The following is a 21,621-nucleotide window of genomic DNA, read 5'->3' on the forward strand; positions in this document are numbered from 1 at the left end:
ATGACTTTACTGTTCTTATTCAGGACCAAATACCAAATGGGATAACCATTAATATGCAGAATGTCAAACATGAGAAAAAGCTAGGTAGCTAGAAAAAGTTGAAAGGGGGGGAGAAAAGTCAGCTAAGACTTTCCCAAACTATTTTTCCTTCAGTGGCTAAAGAAAATTGGAACTATGTACTGTACAAATGTAATTATATAATGATCTCTGGTCAGAGTTGAGTGAATTGATAGGTGTTCTACCATATGGTCAAGAATCTGCTTCTAGATAGTGATAAACTGTATGCAACTCAATTTGGCAGTTTTCCACAGATTACTTCAAAATTCTAATCATTGATACCCTTCAGGAACTGTTTTAAAATCGAAGATGATGAAAACAATTTCTGGCTAACGAATATTGGGACTAAAATTAAATGGCAGTCTTTAAATTATGTTATTGTTGAGAATTACGTAGAAAATTGAATCCAATTCAATACTAATACCTACTGCTCACTTGACTTCATTAAAAACCAAAATGATGACCACAATGCATGAAATGATAAATCAAGATGGCATACTATTAGGATAGATTCTGAATTATATTCAAACTAAGTAAATGATTATTCTTGAAATAAACTAATTGACAATCTTAATTTTTTCAAACTTCTGCATGCATATTAGGTAATTACTTATTGGACTAATAGTGCTTGTTGACTAGTTGTTGCTGAATGTTTTGCATGAGATCGATATTCTTACTCACCATACTTTTCATAGTCTATTAATCACCATTTCTACTCATCCTGCTGCATATTGGGAAGTTCGTTATCAGACTTTCAAACTATAAAATCTATTATGTTCTTATGCTTTTGATAATTAAAGCTTATAATGATGCCACTGTTATGTTAAAATAAGGGGTTCAGAAATATATATCTATTATAGAAATAGAATAGAAAAAATACATTGACCACATTTTGCCAGGTGCAGGTTTTTTTGCAGCCTTTAAAAGGCAGTATGTGACTGTACAGAGCCCTTCTGACAAGCACAGGTAGCAGGAAGTATCTTTCCAAATGAGAAAGCTGCCCTGGTAGCTACAGGCACATTATTTTCAATATTACCCTACACAACTCAGAAATACTCCATCTGGTATTTTTAGTGTTCAATTTTAGCATTTCACCACAAGTGCGGGTGAACTGTTTCAGAGCCACTGACCCAAAGAAATATGCATGGAATGAATTCTCCATTAGAATTGCAAATTCTTAGAGAATTAATTGTATTAAAATCACCATAAAGGAGGCAACACTGCAAATAGTTGGATATTATGTATTAGTCTGACAATGATCCATTGACTTGCCTAAAAAACTAGTCTCGTCAAGTAAGTGGTAAAGACTAAGAAATGGCAGCAATAATTACAATTATATAACCATGTTTATTTCATGAAAATCAACTGAGCATAAATCTACAAGCAGTGATTAATAATAAGCCCACAGCAGACTATAAAAACTGAATTGATGATCATCACTCATTCTCCAAGAGGGTTGAGCAAACACTAAAGGTTTTTAATCTGATTTGAACACACATGAAAAAAAAAAAAAAAAAAAAAATCCATTATGAATAATTAAACCATGTTTGCATTGGCACCAGCTGAGAAATGTGCACGAACAGCAAATCAGTTCCACAAAGTTGCAGCTGAAAAACACTTAAAGCAACCAATTTACCTTGCCTGTTGCTTCTTTCATATCACAACATTGATTATCATTGGACTGGTTGTTACATGCAATGAAAATAGATTATCTATAAATTAATCTGGTGTTTACAGTTTTAATCTGGTGCCTCCGTTTTAAGCCCATGCTTGAAATTTTAATGGATTTCAACTCCCATTATGAGATTCTGACCCCTGGCCAAAACAACAAGGCACATTTTAGTCCCAAAAAAAAAAAATTGCTTGAACATTTTTGGCCATTATACAGCAGCAATATCAACTGGATTTCTAGTTATGTACAGTTAGGGCTTCAGAAGAGGTTTTCCGATATACTTGTTCACAGACAGTGGAGAATATCCCATCTCTTCCACTCTGCCATAAGCATTTCTAATGCTGATGTAGAGATGCCTCGACGTCAGAAAATCACCCTGGTTTAGTCTGCCATAGTAACAAAACAGTGAATTTTGGAAGTTGATTTAATTGTTCATTAAATAAATTTCCACAACATTCTTTAATATATCTATGAATAATGACTTCACACTATGCAGATGTGAGCACATTACATATATCTATTTTCAAACATTGGCAAGACATTTAAAGAAACAAATTGGTTTAATCAAGTTGTCAGGAATGAAACAGGAACAGAATTTCTGCATGATTGAGGTAACATGCATAATATTTACGTGTTTGGGTTTGCTTTGACTAAGTTTGCATATTATATAAACTTAAGTGCCAAAATTTTATTTTGAAAGATTTCAGTTTCAGGTTGAGCAGAGAAAAAATGCCTAATGGTATATCAATTCCAATGCAAGCATAGAAGTTGCTTTTGATTTGGTTTTTAAACAACAGTGGGATATCACTTGCAATAATCCACCTATATCAACTTAAAATTGCCTATTTTTAGAGCAAGCAGTATTTTCAGCATTGCACTAGTGAGAAACACTTCTCAATGCACTATAATTAGTAGCATAACACAGATTATGGTCTATAACATGAAATGCATATAAACATTTTAGCAAATATAATATCTTCACTAACCACAAGTACACACATTTTTGCATTTCTTACTATAGAATACATGTTGTCCTCGTGCATATTTACTTAAACATTTGATTAAACTTTCCAGTGTTTCTAACTGGGGGAAAAAAAAAAAAAAAAAAAAAAAAAAAATTATTGCAAATATCTTGTCTTTAGAAAATGTCTTTGCCATCTCACTGAAAGAAACTTGCTAATCAGTTTTACACTAGTATAATGGAATGATTGCAAGGTTATTAATTCTGAATATATCCATTTTGAAATTTAGACCAGCAGTCCTGATGGCAATGTGTTAATATAAGTAGAAATTCAGATTTTTTTTTTTGGTAAATTCCAAATGTTCTGTAGTTTTAGTATTTTCTTTAACCAATATTTTTGCAAAAAGATGAAGGAAAAGGGAACACATTGACAAAAAAAAAAATAAATAAATAAAAATTCTTATTCTCCTTGAGAAATCTTGTGTGCAGCAATTCAACCCAATGATTCAATTTCCCCCTCTAATGTTTGTTGGCTATACATAATGACTTTGTTAAAAGGTATTGCACCCTCTTAACCAATTGCTTAATAGTTTCTATACCTACTATGTTCCCACATTTTACTTTAATCACCTTGATATCTGAGTTGTCCATGTATCTGACAGTACAATTGGTACTATGAGGTAATACCAGCTACTTATGATCCAGGTTCACCTCTAAGCTGCATCCCCCCTTTTTTGAAAGGGGGAAGCATATTAACATTTTGGACTGCAGGCACATTGTTGCACACAGGTTTCATGAAAGAGTGGCATATTAATAATACTCAAATACAACCATGCTTTGTACTTGTTAGCAATAGCATTAAAATCGCCATAAAGAGAACTCAGGACAACCACACATTGTTCAGAGAAATTCTTGTTTTGGAGGAAAATGTATCTTATTAACCCACACAGTGCCTCACATTGCATTGTACTGTAAGTAAAATATGGGAGTCATAAGTATTATTTTCGGAAATGTTCAGAATACCTTCATTTGTTACATTTGTTAGAACTGTCATGAAGCAAATTTTACATTTGTAAAAATCAATTTAAAGTATAATAATCTGTCATTCATTTGTTTATTTTACATTCACAAGTAAAATTTGCCATTGTTACTGATTATTATCTTTTTTTGATGGAGACTAAAGTTTGCATTACATGTTTCATACCTTGCACCAAGAGGGGAGGAAAAGAAATAGGGAATTGTGCTTAGCGTTGTAGTTATGTTATTACCTTACCGTGCGAAGGAGCAACGATGCTTTTAACCCAGGGGTTCACTCCCTCTACTTTTTTTTTTAAAAAAAAAAAAGTTGTGCCATTACTAATTTATTTTTGGAAAAGTTTATTTCTCCATTAGGTTTGTGTACCAGTGTTACTTTTACTAATGGACTTGAAAACCTGAATACTTAAATTTGCCATTTTACATATTTTGACCAAAATCTTTTTATATTTTCGGCAGAAAACTAAAAGATAAAACCACAAAGGACTTCAAACTTGCAATTTGTAAAACCATCTAAGATAATACTGTATATGAATTTTGTTCTGCTTGTCTGTGTAAATGCATGTACAAATTAGATACTATTAGTAATTTTGTTTATTTAAATTTTGCATTCATATTTTACTACTCAGCATACTTCAGGATATACTGTTATAAACATGTACGGAAAGAGTTTAGTGACTGATATGCAACAACACACGAAACAATGGCGCACTCCACACCCATGCACCTTGGGGATTCAATTGCTGCAATGTGGCAGCCCAAATTACAATTAGGATTAAATTTTGACTAAACAACCATTTATTATTTAAACCTACATAGGAACAGTGGTGGAATCAAAATTTAATGTATAAATAATACACACTTTGTATCATTTATATGTTAAAAAAAACTCTTCTGCAAATATATAACACAAAATGCAGAATGGTGACCCATAGCACCATTCTGCTTTGTCATGCCTATCAGTGAATGTCACATACATACTTTATTCAAATTAACAGTTTATGAATTCAGTCCCTCTTTTATTTCATTTTGTGTTATACACAGATGTTAGAACAGCATGTCACGGTTGGTGCTGCTGTACATTTTTCAAAAAAATTGTTGCAATGGATACTCTTATTAGGCATTAAACTAGCCCTCTGTAATTATTTGTCATAAAACTGACTACAGACTATTATTTGCAATTTCAACAGACTTACTTGCAATCCTATTCACACCTCAGTAACATCCAAGAATATCTAGGAGCAAACATATCCCCCATTAAGTTCTAATTCATTTGATGGGAAATTTTATACTTTATGCCTTGAATCCGATTTTTTGTTTTTGAAGAGATCTAGAGACTTTTTTCTTGGTGAAAATTCTTAATAAACCTACAGAGGGTTTTGGAACACTTCATGCAGTAAAGGACAACTTTTATTGTAATAAAAGTTCCCCACCTCAATTTAAAAACAGCTGTGGCTGTTTACAGTTAAGAAAGTCAGTTTTCATACTAACTTTCTTAATGTTTACTAAATTTATATTTTTTTGACCATGTTGCATAAAAAAAAAAAAAGGTTGTAAAAAGGAAAACTGGTCTGAATTACTTTAAAGCTTGAAGATTATCACTGCTTATAGCCTATGCACAACTACCCCACCCCCAGAAAAATATTTGCACCATTTTATGTTCTTTGCAGTGAAAGGAACAATCATGGGTATTTGTGCATAAAATCAGAATACATAATCGACTATATTAACAACCACACACCTCCTGCATGATTCAAGTCAATTTATCCCTAGGAAGGGTAAAAAAATGCTTTTCACACAAAGCAATTAATATCCACTGAAAGATAGATACATAGGTATGCAGAGCTAAATATAAAAATCTCATTTTAGTAAATTAAATATGATAATAGAGCTATTAAATGCTCAATAATTCCTATATTCTATTATATTATAAATTAACAGGGATTACCTTTGTTTTTGATATAGGAAGCTTCTATATCAAAAACAAAGGTAATCCTGTTGATTTATAATAGTAAATTAAATATGTACTACAGTGACAATTACTATAGAATTAGCTGTCGGTGAATTGGAAAATGGGTCTTTTTCTTGACACTGGCTGCATGAATTGCAATTATTTGTATGTGTGATGGTATCCATAATTTGATATATTGTCTGCAGGTATTGACATATGCTTGTTGAGACTTGGTAATATGTCATTAAACAAATGATGAAACTTGAAATAACCAAATGTCACAAACAAAATCATTTATTGCATTATACAACATATGGGTATGTAATACAATCCACTGTCATTTAATACATGCTACTGAATATCAAAGAACATTCAGACAACTGGACCACTATAATGGAATAAAACAGCATTGTGCAACATGCTGGTGAAGTTGCACGTTGATAATTACAACTAGCACATACACACACAGACTAATATTCGACACAAAGTATTCTTCTGCACTTAAAATAATAAAATGTGCATTTTGAAAGTAAAACTGGAAAATGTACACCAAGAACACACACTCGTTAATACCTTCTTATTATAGGCACATTGTAACGCTCCAAGTTACCCATATTTGACATCATTCCTCCCATCCCTGAATTACTCATAACGCCAGACTGCATATGTACGTTAGCCTGACCCATACCCACTCCTTGGTGCCCACGGTGTCCCATTCCACCACCCCACCGGTCTGTCTGTGAAGACTCTACTCTTCCCCAAGAATCCACTTTACCACCAGAACCCCACTGCGATCCAGCACCACCTGACCCAAAAGATTTGTTACCATCTCTTTCTCCTTGTGAAGGCTCCCACACATCTCGGTCAAAGGAGCGATTCCCACCTGAAAATCTTCCAGCACCCATGTAACGGTCAGACCGATCCCGGGAAACATCATAACCACGTGATCTCTTTGATGCATCAAATCGATCCCTGTCAGAAAACTCTTCCCGGCGAACTCCTCTCATTTCCTGGTCTCTACCACGACGTCCTCCTTGTGCACCTGCAAATTCCACTGGCTTATTTCTTCCTTCAAATCTGTCACCACGTTTATCAGATGATTCTCTGCGCTCATATGGCACCCTGTCTCTATCAAACCTAAACACAAAGAGAAGATTGTCAATGAAACTGTCACATTACAATATTTCCTTCCTGATTAAAAGAAGGATGCATGTTAGTTTTTTTTTAAAATGGGGTTCAGCATGGTTATATTACAATGCAGAACGGAATCAGTTCCCAATGTGAAAAACTAAACTAGAAAAATTGGAGGAAACACTATTCAAAAGTACACAAATTCTTTTAAGTTCTTACAAATTAATTTTGAAGCAAACTTTGAGAACGAACAGCAATATGGAAAGCTGGCTGCACATACTTATCCTTCTAGAGCTTTTAAAAGCAAAAGGGATAAATACAATGTGTGTGCAGCCATTGTGGTACAAACTCAGAAAAATGGAACATCAAAAGGAGTGACTGACCAGTGGGGGGGAAGGGGTAAAAGAAACTGCTGCACCATTTGTATGGAGATCCTATTTGCCATTTCTTTGCTTGGTGCTGAATAATTGCAGTGCATATTCCCAGGTCTTCTAATACTACATAATCCAAATTTTTCCAGTCTGAATTTCCATTATTCTTTTGAGACATCGAAATTAATATTAAAACCAAATTTTTTAGACGACAACTCCATTTCCCAGGTGCTTAACTCTACAGATATCCAGAGCAATTCCACCCATTTAACAAGTTTAGCTTACATTAAAATTAAATTACATAATTTCATTACAATCCCTTAATTATTGACATCAAAAGACTGTAAAGGGATGACAATGTGGTGGCAATAAAAATTAGATGAATTTCATTTTCATAAATTGGAGCTGTCTGCCCCACTAGGCCAGGCATGAAATATACTGAAGAAAAATGAAACTGACATTCTTGCAGGGCAATAATGATGGCAATGATACTTGGGCATTGCATAGGAAAGGGAAAATTAACTACTTTTCCTGAACTGGAAAAGTTAAAAATATGCAGCAAAAAAGAAAAAAACCGAAATCTTGCTTGTATGGAGTTCGTGCTTTACGATTACATTTCTTCACTTATGGAAATTCAATAAAATATTTAAGTGCTGATAAATGGGAACATCAGTTTTAGGCCAATCCAATACGTGGAAACAGTAGCAGAACTGATCAGTGTTCAAGGAGTATAGATGCGGATGAAGTTGCTGCCTTATTTTGAACAAATATTGGTTGTCTACAAATAATAAAATTAAAACATTACTGGAAACTGTCTCCAATTACTTTTCTCAATACAGTGCAGTTACAGTAGCATGTTTTTACATTGCTAAGTATATAAGCTGATGGTGGCATAGTAATAAATTATAATTTTTTTACAGCATCTTACAGGGTGGAAAAAAGTGATTTAGATGAATGGGTGAAAACAACAGAACAATGTCAATTGGCGCACTTAGAAACAGTAAGATACACCCACATTTCAGAAGGAAACCTAAAGAATATTTTTACATATTTGAAGCACAGATTATCAAGTGCTCACTAAACAAATGCCAATATATAATGAAACATTTACTCATAAAACGCATTATCATATCTACTCTCAAACCTTTCATTACTAATGTAATGATCTGAAATTCAACTTTCTTTAAAGTAATCATCCATCTCTTCTGGACATTGCAGATATCATGTAATGAGAACTCTGTTTAAAGAATTTCCACAAAGTGAAATTTCCACCCAATCGGTATTTGTGAACTGTTAATTACTTCATCTGTTGGTAGGAAATCATGATATGGTGCTTCCTTCCATCCAAACTGCTCTCGCACAGAAATGCTTTTTTAACTGTCAGCAGCTGGCTAAAGCTGACTTTAATTGCAGTGAACTCAAGGTGAAATCAGGGACCTATTCTTTTTGTTGCCTCCATTATATGAATGAGTCACGCTAAAAGAGCTAGTGCTTTAAGTCATCTGAACATACTACTCATACTTCAGCCTAAGCTGCAGATAAAGGCATCACTGTGTGCACCCTAGTATATTCTTATTATATCACAGAAAATATGAGACATTTCAATAAAAAATAAAGCACATCATATGGTCCAGAAAATGCAGTATGTTTACCTAGCACTGTTTACATGTTTTTTTTATTATTATTTTTTTAAAACAGAGTACTACAGTGTTTCATCCATTTTTTTTTTTTTTTTTTTAAATTAATCTTATAACAAATTAGAGATAATAAAATTTAAGGTCCAACACTATCCAACCTGAAAAATTTTGTCATCCACTATTTACTTCATCATATCAGTTGCTAAACATTGCACTAGCTCACTTTCTGGTTCCCTTACATTTTTCTGCTTATGTCTGGCTCCATGAATATTATAAAAAGTAGTATTTCTGATTAAATGAACTATACCTTAACTGGTGACGGCGCCTGAGTTCCTCTCTCTCACGTTCCAAGCGTTCACGTTCCATCCTTTGTTTTTCTCTTTCCATTCTTAACACATCCAGTCTATCTCTTTCCAGTCTTTCTCGCTCAATTCTAGAAAGAAAAAATATTCTTAACCATTCCTGCTATATTTCATCAATTAATAAATTTTTATTACTGTATAAAGTTGAGGATATACTTTTTAATCAGTTGTGATGATAAACAGAAGGATCAGGATCAATTGGAAACTAAGGCTACAGTGACTATTTTAAGTTAAAGTTAATAGTTGTCCTTCACTATGGTGCAGTTTATACTAAATTTATTCACTATAATTTCACTAGCAAAAATGTTTACTTATGTAAACACTAGAGGGAAATGGATGAATCACGACAACTTGGAGCTGACAAATTGAATGTGACTGCTTCTATATTCACACATCGGGAATATTTTAGGGATAGAGATACCAAAGGGATAAGAGTAGAAGAGAATGATTTCTCATCCACTTCCAACAAACTGAAAGGAAAGCACCCTGGATTTCCCCATTGTCCAAGCATATTAAGAAAGCTAGGAAGAGGTCAGCAAAACTTTGATCACAATTATTAGATCATCCTCGGATTCAATAGAAATTGTGGACTAGTTATGTGTAAATGTATCACCAAATTACCAATGGTGAGGTGAGTAATTAAAGACCTGCAGATTTGACTTATATTCAAATAAAAATAAAGCAGTTATTGTTAAAGGATATTTTACAGGACCGGAATTAAAGAAGTCACAGTATCAATCTGATAGGATGCTATGACTAAGGAAATGAATGCAAAAATATTTTTGACAATGTATAATCAAAGTTCAGAATTTTTTGATACAGTACCAAATTACACATTCTGTACAAATGAGAATGTGTGCAGTTTATGGGCAAATCATGGATAGATAACTAAGAAAAGGACAGTGGTCTTCAATGTGCATTACTCTTCTTGGGCTAATATTATTAGTAGAGTCCTCTAAGGCAGTGGTCTCAAACTGGCAGCCCGCATCTGGGCCCCGAATACATTTCAATTATGTATTTGTTGTAAATACGGTGCTTATAGTTTTAGAGACAGAAATATGGACTGAGCTTATGTGCACAACTGCTATTGAAGGAAAAAGAGATAGAATGAATATGTTGGGGCTTCGTCTTTGTCACTGTATGCTTGTATGCCAGGCCACATGACTGGGGTAAGGTGGGGGAACTTCCCACGTCGGTACAATCAGTAAATTTGGTTCGCCAGCTGACAGTTGATGGCGCTTCAGTATTCTGGTGTTTCCGATTTTTTCTTTTGACCACCCAGATAAAATTTAAGTGATTCTCACCATACGTATTGTACTGCTCAGTGAACAATTAATATTAATTTTGAACATACTATGCAATCCAGTTGAATGGGACAGGAGCATGTAATAATGTTAAATTGGGCAATTAATTTTTGCTCTGGATCGTTTAAATCATATTTATAAATAACAAAAAATTTCAAAATATGAGGTATTACACATCCCACAAGGCTGGCAAAATTTTTCTAAGGAGAACACTGTGCTGTGAACAAGAAAGTAGCCGAATTGCCATCTGAATTTCAAACAATTTTGAATTTATGACAAAGAGAACTAAAAAAGTGTTTTTTGCCCACAAAGTATGCCTAGGAGTAATTAACCTGTGTAATTTTAATAGTATTTCAGGCTGTTATTTGAAATACAGTATACCATATAAGTTTCCATAATTTATAGTTTTCTTGCATAAATGTCTCCTAATTTGCTTTCAAATGTGGTGCTGTAGATCATTTCACATGTCAGTGAGTAGTCACTTGAGGTACCTAGTTTCGCCATACTGAGTGGAGCTGTGATCAGTAATGAGTACAGCACATGGATAGTTCAAAATGGTGGATGTTACAGATATATGTATCAAGCAAAGAGTGGTGATTGTATTTCTTACCACGGATGCCTATCAAAATCCATATGTATATGGTGACAATATTGTAGATGTGAGTAGAGATTGATGTTGAGTAAGACACTAAGGGTGGAAAAGTGACATTGCTCAAAGAGCCGAAGCGGTTGACCAGTAACATCTGACAGACAAAAGCTGGACTGATGCAGTGATCAAAGAGGACTGCCGCATCTCAACACACGAATTGTGAGATGCAGTAGGTATAGGGAAACCTGCTGTGATAACAATAAAGGAACCAGGCTACCACAAGGTTTGCACCTGGCAGATCCCAAAAAATGCTGCCGCATGAGCACAAAGACTCAGAAAATCATCTGTTATTCTCTAGCGCTGAGAGTGAAGAGGTTTTTCTTTCACGTAATCACAGCTAATGATACCTGGGTCTACCACTATGATCCAGAAATGAAGGGACAGTCAATGCAGTGGTACCATGAAAATTCACCACGCAAGAAATTCAAAAGACAGCCTTCTGTCGGTAGTCATGGCGACAGTGTTTTGGGACAAAGGTGGGGGTCTTTCTTGGAGCATGGCACCACAATCAACTCAGATCAATATGTGAAAACTGAAAGCCTGCATCCATAGTGGACAAAAACCTTAGTAAGTTTTCTTCTTCTCCATGATAATGCATGACTCCATACCATTATGCGCATGGAGGCCACTGCAAAACTGGGACACACTGTTCTTCTTCATGCCTCTAATATCCCAGATCTTGAATTTTCTGACTATTCGCTCTTCAGCCCACTGAAGGATACACTCCATGGAACCCATTTTGTGCACGAAGACTAGCTCAAGCACATGAAGCCAGTTCATGAAGCCATCTGGAATAAGAGGTAAGGACTTTTATGGGATTGTAATACAGTCTGATTCAGAGAGAGAACAGAAGGGCATAGAAAATATGGTGACTTTGTGGGAAAATAAGTGTTTATTAATGATTGAGGATTAATTGATTTAAAATGCGTGGTTGTAGGAAAAGGTTAAATTTTCTGAGAAAAAAAAATAGGAGGCATTACTTTCGTCCTGCTCCTAATAATGCTTTAATAGTTTACTGCATTATTTGTGTACTCAACTTCAAATACATAAACTCCCTTGTTTTATGAATATTAAGCAGGGGACACCAGTATGCAACAGAAATTAAATATCTCATTTTAACTTAGCTGTAATGTTTTTGCATGTAGCTGAGAAGAAAACTAATCTTACCACAAACTTTGCTGATATTATCTAGGAAGATGATGTCTGTGACACACACAACTGGTTTCTGAAAAATTTTCCAACAAGGCAATTCTCCCATAAGAAAAATTTGTCCTGATAAATTTTTAAAAGATTCAAAAAGTAGGCAGTTTTCCATAGATTTAACCTCATAATGGAAAATTGAATTATGCTGCACATTTTTTCCCCAAACAAATAAAGAAATCATTTTAAACAAAACAGTCATAGCAAAAATAAATCGTTTTATATTGAGCTGGTTGGCTCCTGGAATAGAGAAGTGGCATCTAATATCAGAGTACATTCCTTAGCACAAAACAAGTGATGTGATAACAATATAGCACTATAAGTTTGACCCCTTTGAGCAGAGAACCCACCATACTAGAATTTTGCAGATATTGCATGGTCAAAGAACAGCAATCCACTAAAATCTAAAAAGTAGCGAACATTTTTGATCAGCAGAGTTGGGCAGAACAGCAGACAACGCAATGAACAAATGACACTGGATTAGTCTCCTATAGTTCACCACTCTGCTAAAAGTTCACTTGTATTTAGAAACCATTTTCAGGACTGCTTCCTTCATTAATAATTTAAAGATTACTTTGCTCTTTAAAGATATCTTTATATGACTTTATTTTGAATGCAAATTTATAGGAATATGTAATGACGTTAGAGAAATCTTATGATGGTACAACCACAATTGCAGAGGATCTGAATCTTGTATTGTATGCAGAAAAGAAGGGTTTCCTCTTTATATCTTGAAATTAACAGTTCCCAGCCCTGAAGTGTTACACTTGTGTCCAAGACCACTTCATGATATCCTTTATCCTCCTTACACTACTTTTACTATTGTTCATAGTTCTGTGCTCTTCAAGTTTAATTGAATGGAAAATGCTACCAGATGTGTCATGAAAAATTTCAGCTTTCAGTTTCAAAACGACTTTTGAAAGCCATTGAAGGAATTAAAGCAAGCATGCAGGAGCAAACTCTGCAGAGAGCTAGAGTATCGCCTCCATATTATTCAGATGGCAAATGGAAGTGGGATATATGTTGATGAGTGAACAAAATGCATGGCATGTTTATGCCAACAAAGCAAACCATTAATATAAGTACTTATTCCTTTTAGTGGTAATTCTAAGCACTAAATGTTTCGTCGTAGCCAACCTGTATATATATATATATATATAGATGTAAATTAAGAATAACTTTTATTTTGTTAATGCTGGATCATTTGTCAAATGGATTCATCTATCTTATAATAAAAAGGGGATGGGGGAGCAAAATGAAATAAAAATTGTGAAAAGAAGTTTTGCACTAACTATAAAAAATAATTTGAAGCTCTAGTGGTTCTAGGAATTTGGTCTAATACAAATAATAAAAAAAAATTACCTCAATCGCTCTCTTTCCCTTTCAAGACGATAAACTTCTTCTCTGTGTTTACGTTCCATGTCTTTTTGTCGATAGTAGTCTCTTGACCTTCTGTGCTCAGCTTCTCTCATTTCTCTTTCCCGTCTACGCTGGCGTAACCTCTCTTCCTTTAAAAGAAAATATTCTTCACATATAGACACATTACTTGCACACTTTAAATAGAACCAATTATTATTAAAATACAGAAGACTCTCGATTTACTGGTACACTTCAAGAATCCAAATTTTAAAAAAAATATATTATGTCAAGTAATAAATATAAAGGTATAAACAGATGTTTTGCAGGTCGTGAATAAGCAGTGTTATAAGTCTTCATTGGGAGATTAGTGTACCTATTATCTTGCAACACCCCAGCTTAAAAAAAAAAAGTTTAGTTTGCTTTAGTGCATCGTCAATTGTTGTGTTCCACCACAGCGCAAAATGACAAATTTTGTTTCATTATATTAGGGATGTCAGAAATTTTTTTTTTTAAAGTAACTACTTTTTTTGTTTAGAAATCGCAAAAATGATCGGCAAACGCAAGAGTTGTGCTTTCAATTAAACAAAAGTTTGAAAACAGTGCATCCGTTAAATCTCCAAGGAACCATTATAATGACGGTGACCAAACCATATGCGACATTGTAAAAAAAAGGGAAACATAGTATTTGACACCCAAGTACTGCATGGTAAGTTTCTTCGTTTTTTCTCAATTGCCATACTTTTTACGTAGGTTGCTGAATATTTTGATACAACAAGTCCCCAACTTACAAAGCTTCAGACTTACGTTACTTTATTTATAATTTTTTTTAATAAGAATGATTTCAGTGAAGAAGGCACACATTGCACCACAATAACATAAAAACCCAAAGAATTCCAGCTATTGGTATTATCGCAAATGCAATAAGACTGAGTTTACTACCCGTTTATAATGAATTCCACTAACAGAAAAGCCCAATAACCCAGAAAGTGCAAATTGTTTTTGTTTTATGGCAGTGACCTCCAGAAATGTACTTTATTAAAATGTGAGCTAGCGTGGGGTGATAATATTGGGTTTATCTTATCCCTGTGAAGTTCTTTTCAGAAAATTTAATTTTGACTTTTAGCACAGTGACGACTATAGAACAGGTGACAGCGGTACTAGTAAATCTATGAAGAAAAGGAAAACGATAGAGTTGGATCAGAAAATTAAAATAATAAGGATGTATGAAAATGGCCAAACATGACAAGTATTGTGCAGAATTTAGTTTTGTCTATGGCAATGGTGAACACAATAAAGGAGAAAGAATACGATAAGCGGTCGGCACCAATTAATCAACTATAATAACCAAGACTATGAAATACATGGTTTTACAGTACTATAACATGCACGTTTTCTTTTCTTATGCGATTCTCTGGCTACTTCACTGCTATCCCCAGATAAAGTTTTTAATTGAATTAATAACTGTTTTTCTTTAGTCTTCTAAGGATATTATGTGGTTTTTGTAATTTTGGCATATCAGGGATATAATAGCAATATTTTATTAGTCATTCGCGAGTTACGTAAAGCTTGAATTACAGAATAACCGGGAATTTTTTTTTAACCATCCATCCCAGAAAATCTAGAGTGTGTTCTGTATTATGCATAAAATATCAAAAAAATATATATAAATAATAATTTTACAATTTTTTATGATATTCTTGAAAGGTTTTTGTAAGGTTCTAGAAAATTCTATACAGTGAAAATAGTTTTGATATTGAAGTTTCAATATAGAAGATTGTAGATGATTCTAGAATGTCTGAAAAAAATAAATTAGAGTAAAGTCCATAACTTATAAAATCAAACGTTCACAGTATTTGTGGAACAATACTGAGTGTAGTATCTAAGAGCAAATCCACATGGATAACAAATTAAATTTGCATGCTAACATTTTTATAGAACTAATTTTTGCAGTGCAGCAAATCCAAGTCACATATAATATATTCAATGTTAAAAAAATTGATACATACTTGCATCTTCTGGAAAGAAAGTGAAGATCGTGATTTGAAACCAGGTCGTCCCAATGCACCACGACGATATAAGGGACCTCTGAACCTACCACGTCCCCTAAATGAAAGAGGTCCTCTCCCACGCCGACCAAATCGGAACCTGCTGAACTCTCGACTCCTTGAACGTCGCCTGTCTTTTCTTTCAAGATCATCAGGCTCACCCTCAATATCAATTATATTTTCCACTTGAGATCCATCTATTACAGGTGTACAATACAAAGATATTAAATACTAGAAAAGAATGCATTGGTAGTTATAAACATTAGTAATCTTGCCAGCATGTGTGGGCAGAATGCTTCTCATTAAACAATGCAACAGCATATCTCAGAACATGTTTAGAAAAACTAAACTGTTAGTTGCAAATTTTCAGTGCATGTTTTCTGATGTATTGGGTTGGCAGTGAGTGGAAGGTTCGGGGGTGACATTAAACTTTTTTTTTTTTTTGTTTTTTTTTTTTTTGGCAATCAGTTATTTCTTGCACTCTAGTAACAAACGTTTTATGGGAAAGGTTTTAATAAATTGGTTGTTAGGTAATTAGCAGAGCATTGTAAGATAAATGAGATTGAGGCTGAGATAGTAAGAAAGTAACAGTGTCGAGTTTAGTAAAGAATCTTGCGAATAGTTTGGTTCTGTGACAGACAGTGAGATATGACAGTAGAAAACCTTTAAGATGCGGAAAATTTTGCTCATACAGGATTCAACAATTTTAGGAAAATGTACTCGCATCTCTTTAGTTGTTTTCTGTGTAAAGCAATGTTAACAGGATAACCCACAATGGACTGAAATGTGAACTACCGATACTAATGCCATCTAGGATAATACATAAAAATATGGATATTATAACTGTTTTATTTGACCTTTTACATGGTTTGGTCATCAAATGAACACTGAACCTCCAACTCACATACACTGGCAGGTATTAAAAGACATCTTGAAATCAACTTGGCTAAAAAAATAAACTTCTAATAATCTGTTCTAGTTTACTAGATCATAATTATCCAGGGTTTTTTTACTTGAAAAAATAAATTTTATTTTTCCCCTCACTGTGATGATTTGTCCTGTTAGTTCTATTTTCCTCAAGATTCCTTCTAATTTTTTTTTACCATTCCTTTATTTCTTACTCAGCTTTTATAAGCTAAGTGTGTTATAAACATTTGCATTTGGTCAAATTGCTCTTTTGCTACAAAAACATTTGCTTATGGCACATGTGCCATAAGCAAAATACATAAATAAATACCCATCCACATTGCTAACCAGTAAGTTTATATTAAAGAAAAATTTGGTTTACAATCTATACCAGCCATACCCGTAATGAAAATTTAAAGATTGTGTGCAAAATTGTTGGGCAACAAAATTCTGGCTGGAAATTTAAGTGTTATTATTTCCAATAAGACTACGTACTTGTTTTAGCCAGTTTTTTTCCTATAGCATAAGGAAAAATAACGCCCCATAAATTCATTTAATGACACATAAAAATAACTGAAAATTCTTTTCATTTTTAATATGAAATCAATTTCTTTGACAAAAACATTATATAAACATACACTTGCATTCAAAAAGTGCATCACCGCTTAAAATTGTATGTCTGAATAACGTAAGTATATGGCAATACTTATTACAGATTGCAGATAAGATTGACACATAGGTGATGACATAATATTGTATCATCTATAATGGCACACTCTGCAAGAGTTGCAGTCATTCCTTGGTTGTGTCAGGATGGCGAGTTACGTGCAATTGACGCCACGAAGAAAGTGTAATTGTTGCTTTACGTGAGGAAGGATGTTCTTCCCATCATACTGCTTATAGTGTCTTGTAATCAGTCGACAGTGAGTAGGTTTCTTGCCAAACTCAAGAATACTGATACTACTGATAAGAAAAGGGGAACTGGACACAAACAAGTCTTCAAGCCAAAACAGTACCGCGTTTTGAAGCATTTATGCTTTAAAACCGTAAAGCTTCTTCGTCTGAGCTAAAAAGAGAATGGGAAGATCCAGTGCTTTTTTTGTAAAAAAAAAGTGCAGGTACTCATTCTTTGCTATCAGGAAAGATTTTAAATTAAAAGGATATGAAAAGTACTCAAAAATTTTCCCCCCTTGATATTGTTACTTTCGTAGTAATGTTTTTGGAATAAAAACAACAAATTTAGTATATTAACCCAGTTTATTAAATATAAATTAATTATTCAAGTATATATAGAAAAATAAGTAAATAAATTGGTCAACTACTGAGTGCCGGGCACTCAGGATGACACGAATGGTCTTTAGTGTAGTATCTCAAATAGAGAGCTTTGTGGTAACTGAAAAAAAAAGTTTCTAGTACACCGGCTTGGCCTAAAACTTAGGAAATAACGAAAGCGTTGTCTATTTGAGTCTTTCCAGTTGTTGTGAATGCCAAGGATGGGAGAAGTGACTGGCAGGTGAGGGCCGTGCAAGATTCAAACCAGGCACCTCTCCACCATCAACGCTGGCTCTGAGTATCTCCTTGCTGGGACAACTCCAGCTTTGAAAATCATTGAAAATACTTCTGGTTGCAAAATTTATAAAATGACCTTTATAGAATTATTGACTAACTATTTGGCAACCTTTTTGTCACCAAAAGGAGTTACTTAGCACAAAGAAGCGCGCTATCGAAGTGCAATAAAAAATTGTTTTTTTAATTTTAACACAAATATAATTTATCATTTAATTATAAATGATAGATTTCAATCTGAATAGTTTTCTCTTGATAAGCATCGAATAATGCATAGATAATGTGATTTTTAAATTTTTAGCTCCACTAGCGACGGAAATGAGAGTGGGACACGAAAATTACTCACGTGTCTCATTAAATATTTTGTTCAGTAAATATAATTGTGTATTGCATTTAATAAAATTTTTGAATATTTTCAATTTTACTTTTACATGCAACAAGATATGGAAAATGTAACACACTACAGAAATCTAACTTTGAATATTTTTGAATATGGCCACTGTACGGGAAATGTTTGGATACCACTGCAGTTGCCTAAAGGCCAGAAATGCAAACAGAGCATGTGAAAAATTTCTCGCTCAACAGAAACTATTTTAAATGTAACTTCGAATGGGAATTCAAAATAATTAAACAGAGGTTCGACCGAGCAATTTAGAATTATAAAAATGGTTATACAGTTTTATATAGAAAAAAATCTTAACAATGACAGTGAAAAATGTAAATTAAGTTAAATAATTTTAAGCTTATTTGAATAGTAGATAAACTACTGTCACACATCACTGTTAATAAAGGTGCCGGTGTGCCGTACCATCACAAAAAAAAGCACTGGGAAGATCATACAGGAGTGGTAGCAAGTGTAGCAACAGTCAGAAGATGCCTCTTCAAAAATGGACTTGTAGCCTGTCCTCACACAAAAAAATTAAAAAGCACGATTAATTTGGTCTAAGGAGGGTTTGGTGGTCAAATGGACCCGCAAGCAGTGGAAGTCAGTTATTTTCTTGGATGAGAAGATAATTCAACCTGCATGGCTCTGATGAGAACCAAGCGATTCACCGTAGACATGGCAAAAAAATACCATCCAGACTGTATGGAGTTTACAGTGGAATTCCCTACCGGCCAAATGATCTGGGGGTGCATTTCGTATTGCGGAGTAGTTCACTTGCAGTTTATAAAATGTTCCTTAAATGACAATCGATAACTGGCTATATTAGAAGAAAAATTGCTGCCAACCATTAGAGACCATTTCAACCTGCCAAGTAACTGCATCTCTCAAGTTGAGTATGCTCCTTGTCATCAGGCAAAAAGTGTAAGTAGGCACTTCAGCTTCATTTCTGCATTAGAGGTTCGACAGTAATGTGTTTACATTTGTTACAGGTGAAAAAATGGTTGGAAGAACAGTCCATTACAACTCTTAGCTAGCCAGGAAACATCCCGGACCTGAATCCTAAAGAGAACTGTTGGCATTGTGTGGAATCTGCAGTTGCCAGAAAGAAACCAAAGACACTTCGTGAACTTCAGGAAGCCATAATTCTGTTTGGAACCACGAACTATCAGTTGATTATCTCCAGAAATTTAACTTGTCAATGCCTCAACAGTATGCTGCATCAGGGCCAGAGGTGATTCAACTAAATATTAGTTTGAACCTGGTGAACTTTCCATTTTTTTGTTTTCCATTTAAAATGATAAATTGAAGCAAACTGAGGGTTTCTAATAACATTTCAGTTGTATAATGGTAAATGCTCATTCCGGAATATTTTGAGGACACCTGTCAAATACTATTTAGCTTTGCCTTAACAATTAATAAATATCTTTTGTTTATATTTCTATTTGTGATGCTAGCCATTAATGTAACATACCATCGCAAAAACGGGTTAGAAATTCTGCACTTTCTTTGAACACCAGTGTAACTGCTCAAGATTCTGTAAGTCAAGCCCCCTTAATTAATTGTATCAGTTAGATATTACATATGTGACGTAATAGCTGACTAAAAACAAAGATGTCAACAAAGACAGTGGGTGCAGAGTTACAAATAAAAATGAGTGATAGAAGATGCTGAAAGAGGAATATCTCAGAGAATACTGAAAAATACCACTGCTGCAAGACTGGTTATTTGGAATGCTGGATGTTAAGCATAAGTTAAAATGAAGAATTTTCTTTAAATGTATATAACCCTCAAATACTTGACTGGAATTTTTAATTACACCATCCTTCCTTTCAACCTGAAGTACCTAACTCTACAGGTAAGTATTCTGGTTGCAATTTCTTAGTGGACCTCACAAAAGGATTAACTAACAGTTCAATTAACACTTACCATAATTAGACCGTAGCCTAGGTGGAGACTATTCCCTAGAAAGGTTATTAAAATTGCAAAATTATAGTTAACCGAGTGAAAAGGTGATTACTTTGGAAGAGCAGCAGCCTAAGTTTTAAATAAAAAAAAAAAAAAACACATACCAATTGCTTCATCTTGGTCCATTTCCTCAACATCGTTAGCTTTATCCTTATCTTTATCCTTCTCTTCTTCTTTAGCTGCATCAGTCTTCTCTTCGGTTTTCTCCTCACCATCTAATCACGAAAATCAAACTTGTAAAAGACTAAACTTATAGATGTCCTTGTTTGTAATATTATTTGTAAGTAAACAAACTATACAGGAAATATTCTTTTTGCTCATTAAATGTATTCTTTATTAAATGTGTATAAAAAACCCTTGTTTTTAAATATACAGTAAACCTCTAGTAGTGCCCAAGTGCTTAAAACGACCACCTCTATGGGTGGCCAAAATCTGGTAGAAGGGTTTAAAAAGATACAATATTCATGCTAGTTACCCTCTATGCCAACCACTAAATACCTAACCCTCTCCAATCGTAATCCCTATTCTAACAAGCAACTGTGAAAAGATTGGTTCAGAGGTAAATTCCATGGATTCGTCTAGGTATTCTAGCGGTTCTTCTAGGTGGGGAAATATTAACTATTGTTACTATTTTTATTGTTTGTTCATTTAAGGGCACATGCAAATTGTGCTGTAAGGACTGGGGGTGGGGATCTCGTAAATTGCGGCATGAATAGAAATGATGGCAAAAAACAACGCTATCGATAAGGATAATAACTGAGTTTACTTCTCGTTATTCGCGTCTCATCTTTCAAGGAATAAATTCATGGATAAGTCTAAAGTACACGGTATATTGAAATAAAGGAAACGAAACATTTAAACTGTTCATTTCAATTACATAAAAAAAGTCACACCCTTACTCACAAGCAGGGGACAAGACCCACTGTTGTAGCTTTGGCCCAAGCCCTGGGTTAGAATCAATGAAATAATAAAACAAAAGAAATTATCATGCAGCAATTTACAAGTAGGGACATGACCCCCTGTTGATTATGTTAATTATGCTGCTATTTACATGTGGCACTTCAC

The 21,621-nt window shown here is 34.1% G+C and overlaps 1 protein-coding gene across 5 annotated transcripts in view; it reads right to left on the reverse strand.

The window, feature by feature from the left end:
- Positions 1-5,952: 5,952 nt before the first annotated feature.
- The window catches only part of LOC150091474 (uncharacterized), an 86,818-nt gene continuing 71,149 nt past the window's right edge, over positions 5,953-21,621 (reverse strand). For all 5 annotated transcript variants that reach the window (XM_090375777.1, XM_090375770.1, XM_090375785.1 and 2 more), the window contains exons 10-14: positions 20,661-20,771; positions 15,696-15,931; positions 13,693-13,838; positions 9,123-9,248; positions 5,953-6,813 (exon numbers count right to left, since the gene is read on the reverse strand). In XM_090375777.1, the coding sequence (XP_090231903.1) occupies positions 6,243-6,813; positions 9,123-9,248; positions 13,693-13,838; positions 15,696-15,931; positions 20,661-20,771 (1,190 nt within the window). In that variant the 3' untranslated portion in view covers positions 5,953-6,242. The remainder of the gene's footprint in view (positions 6,814-9,122; positions 9,249-13,692; positions 13,839-15,695; positions 15,932-20,660; positions 20,772-21,621) is intronic.

The sequence above is a fragment of the Mastigoproctus giganteus genome, chromosome 1 (assembly GCF_048544385.1).
Source record: "Mastigoproctus giganteus isolate SK-2022 chromosome 1, ASM4854438v1, whole genome shotgun sequence".
Lineage (NCBI taxonomy): Eukaryota > Metazoa > Arthropoda > Arachnida > Uropygi > Thelyphonidae > Mastigoproctus > Mastigoproctus giganteus.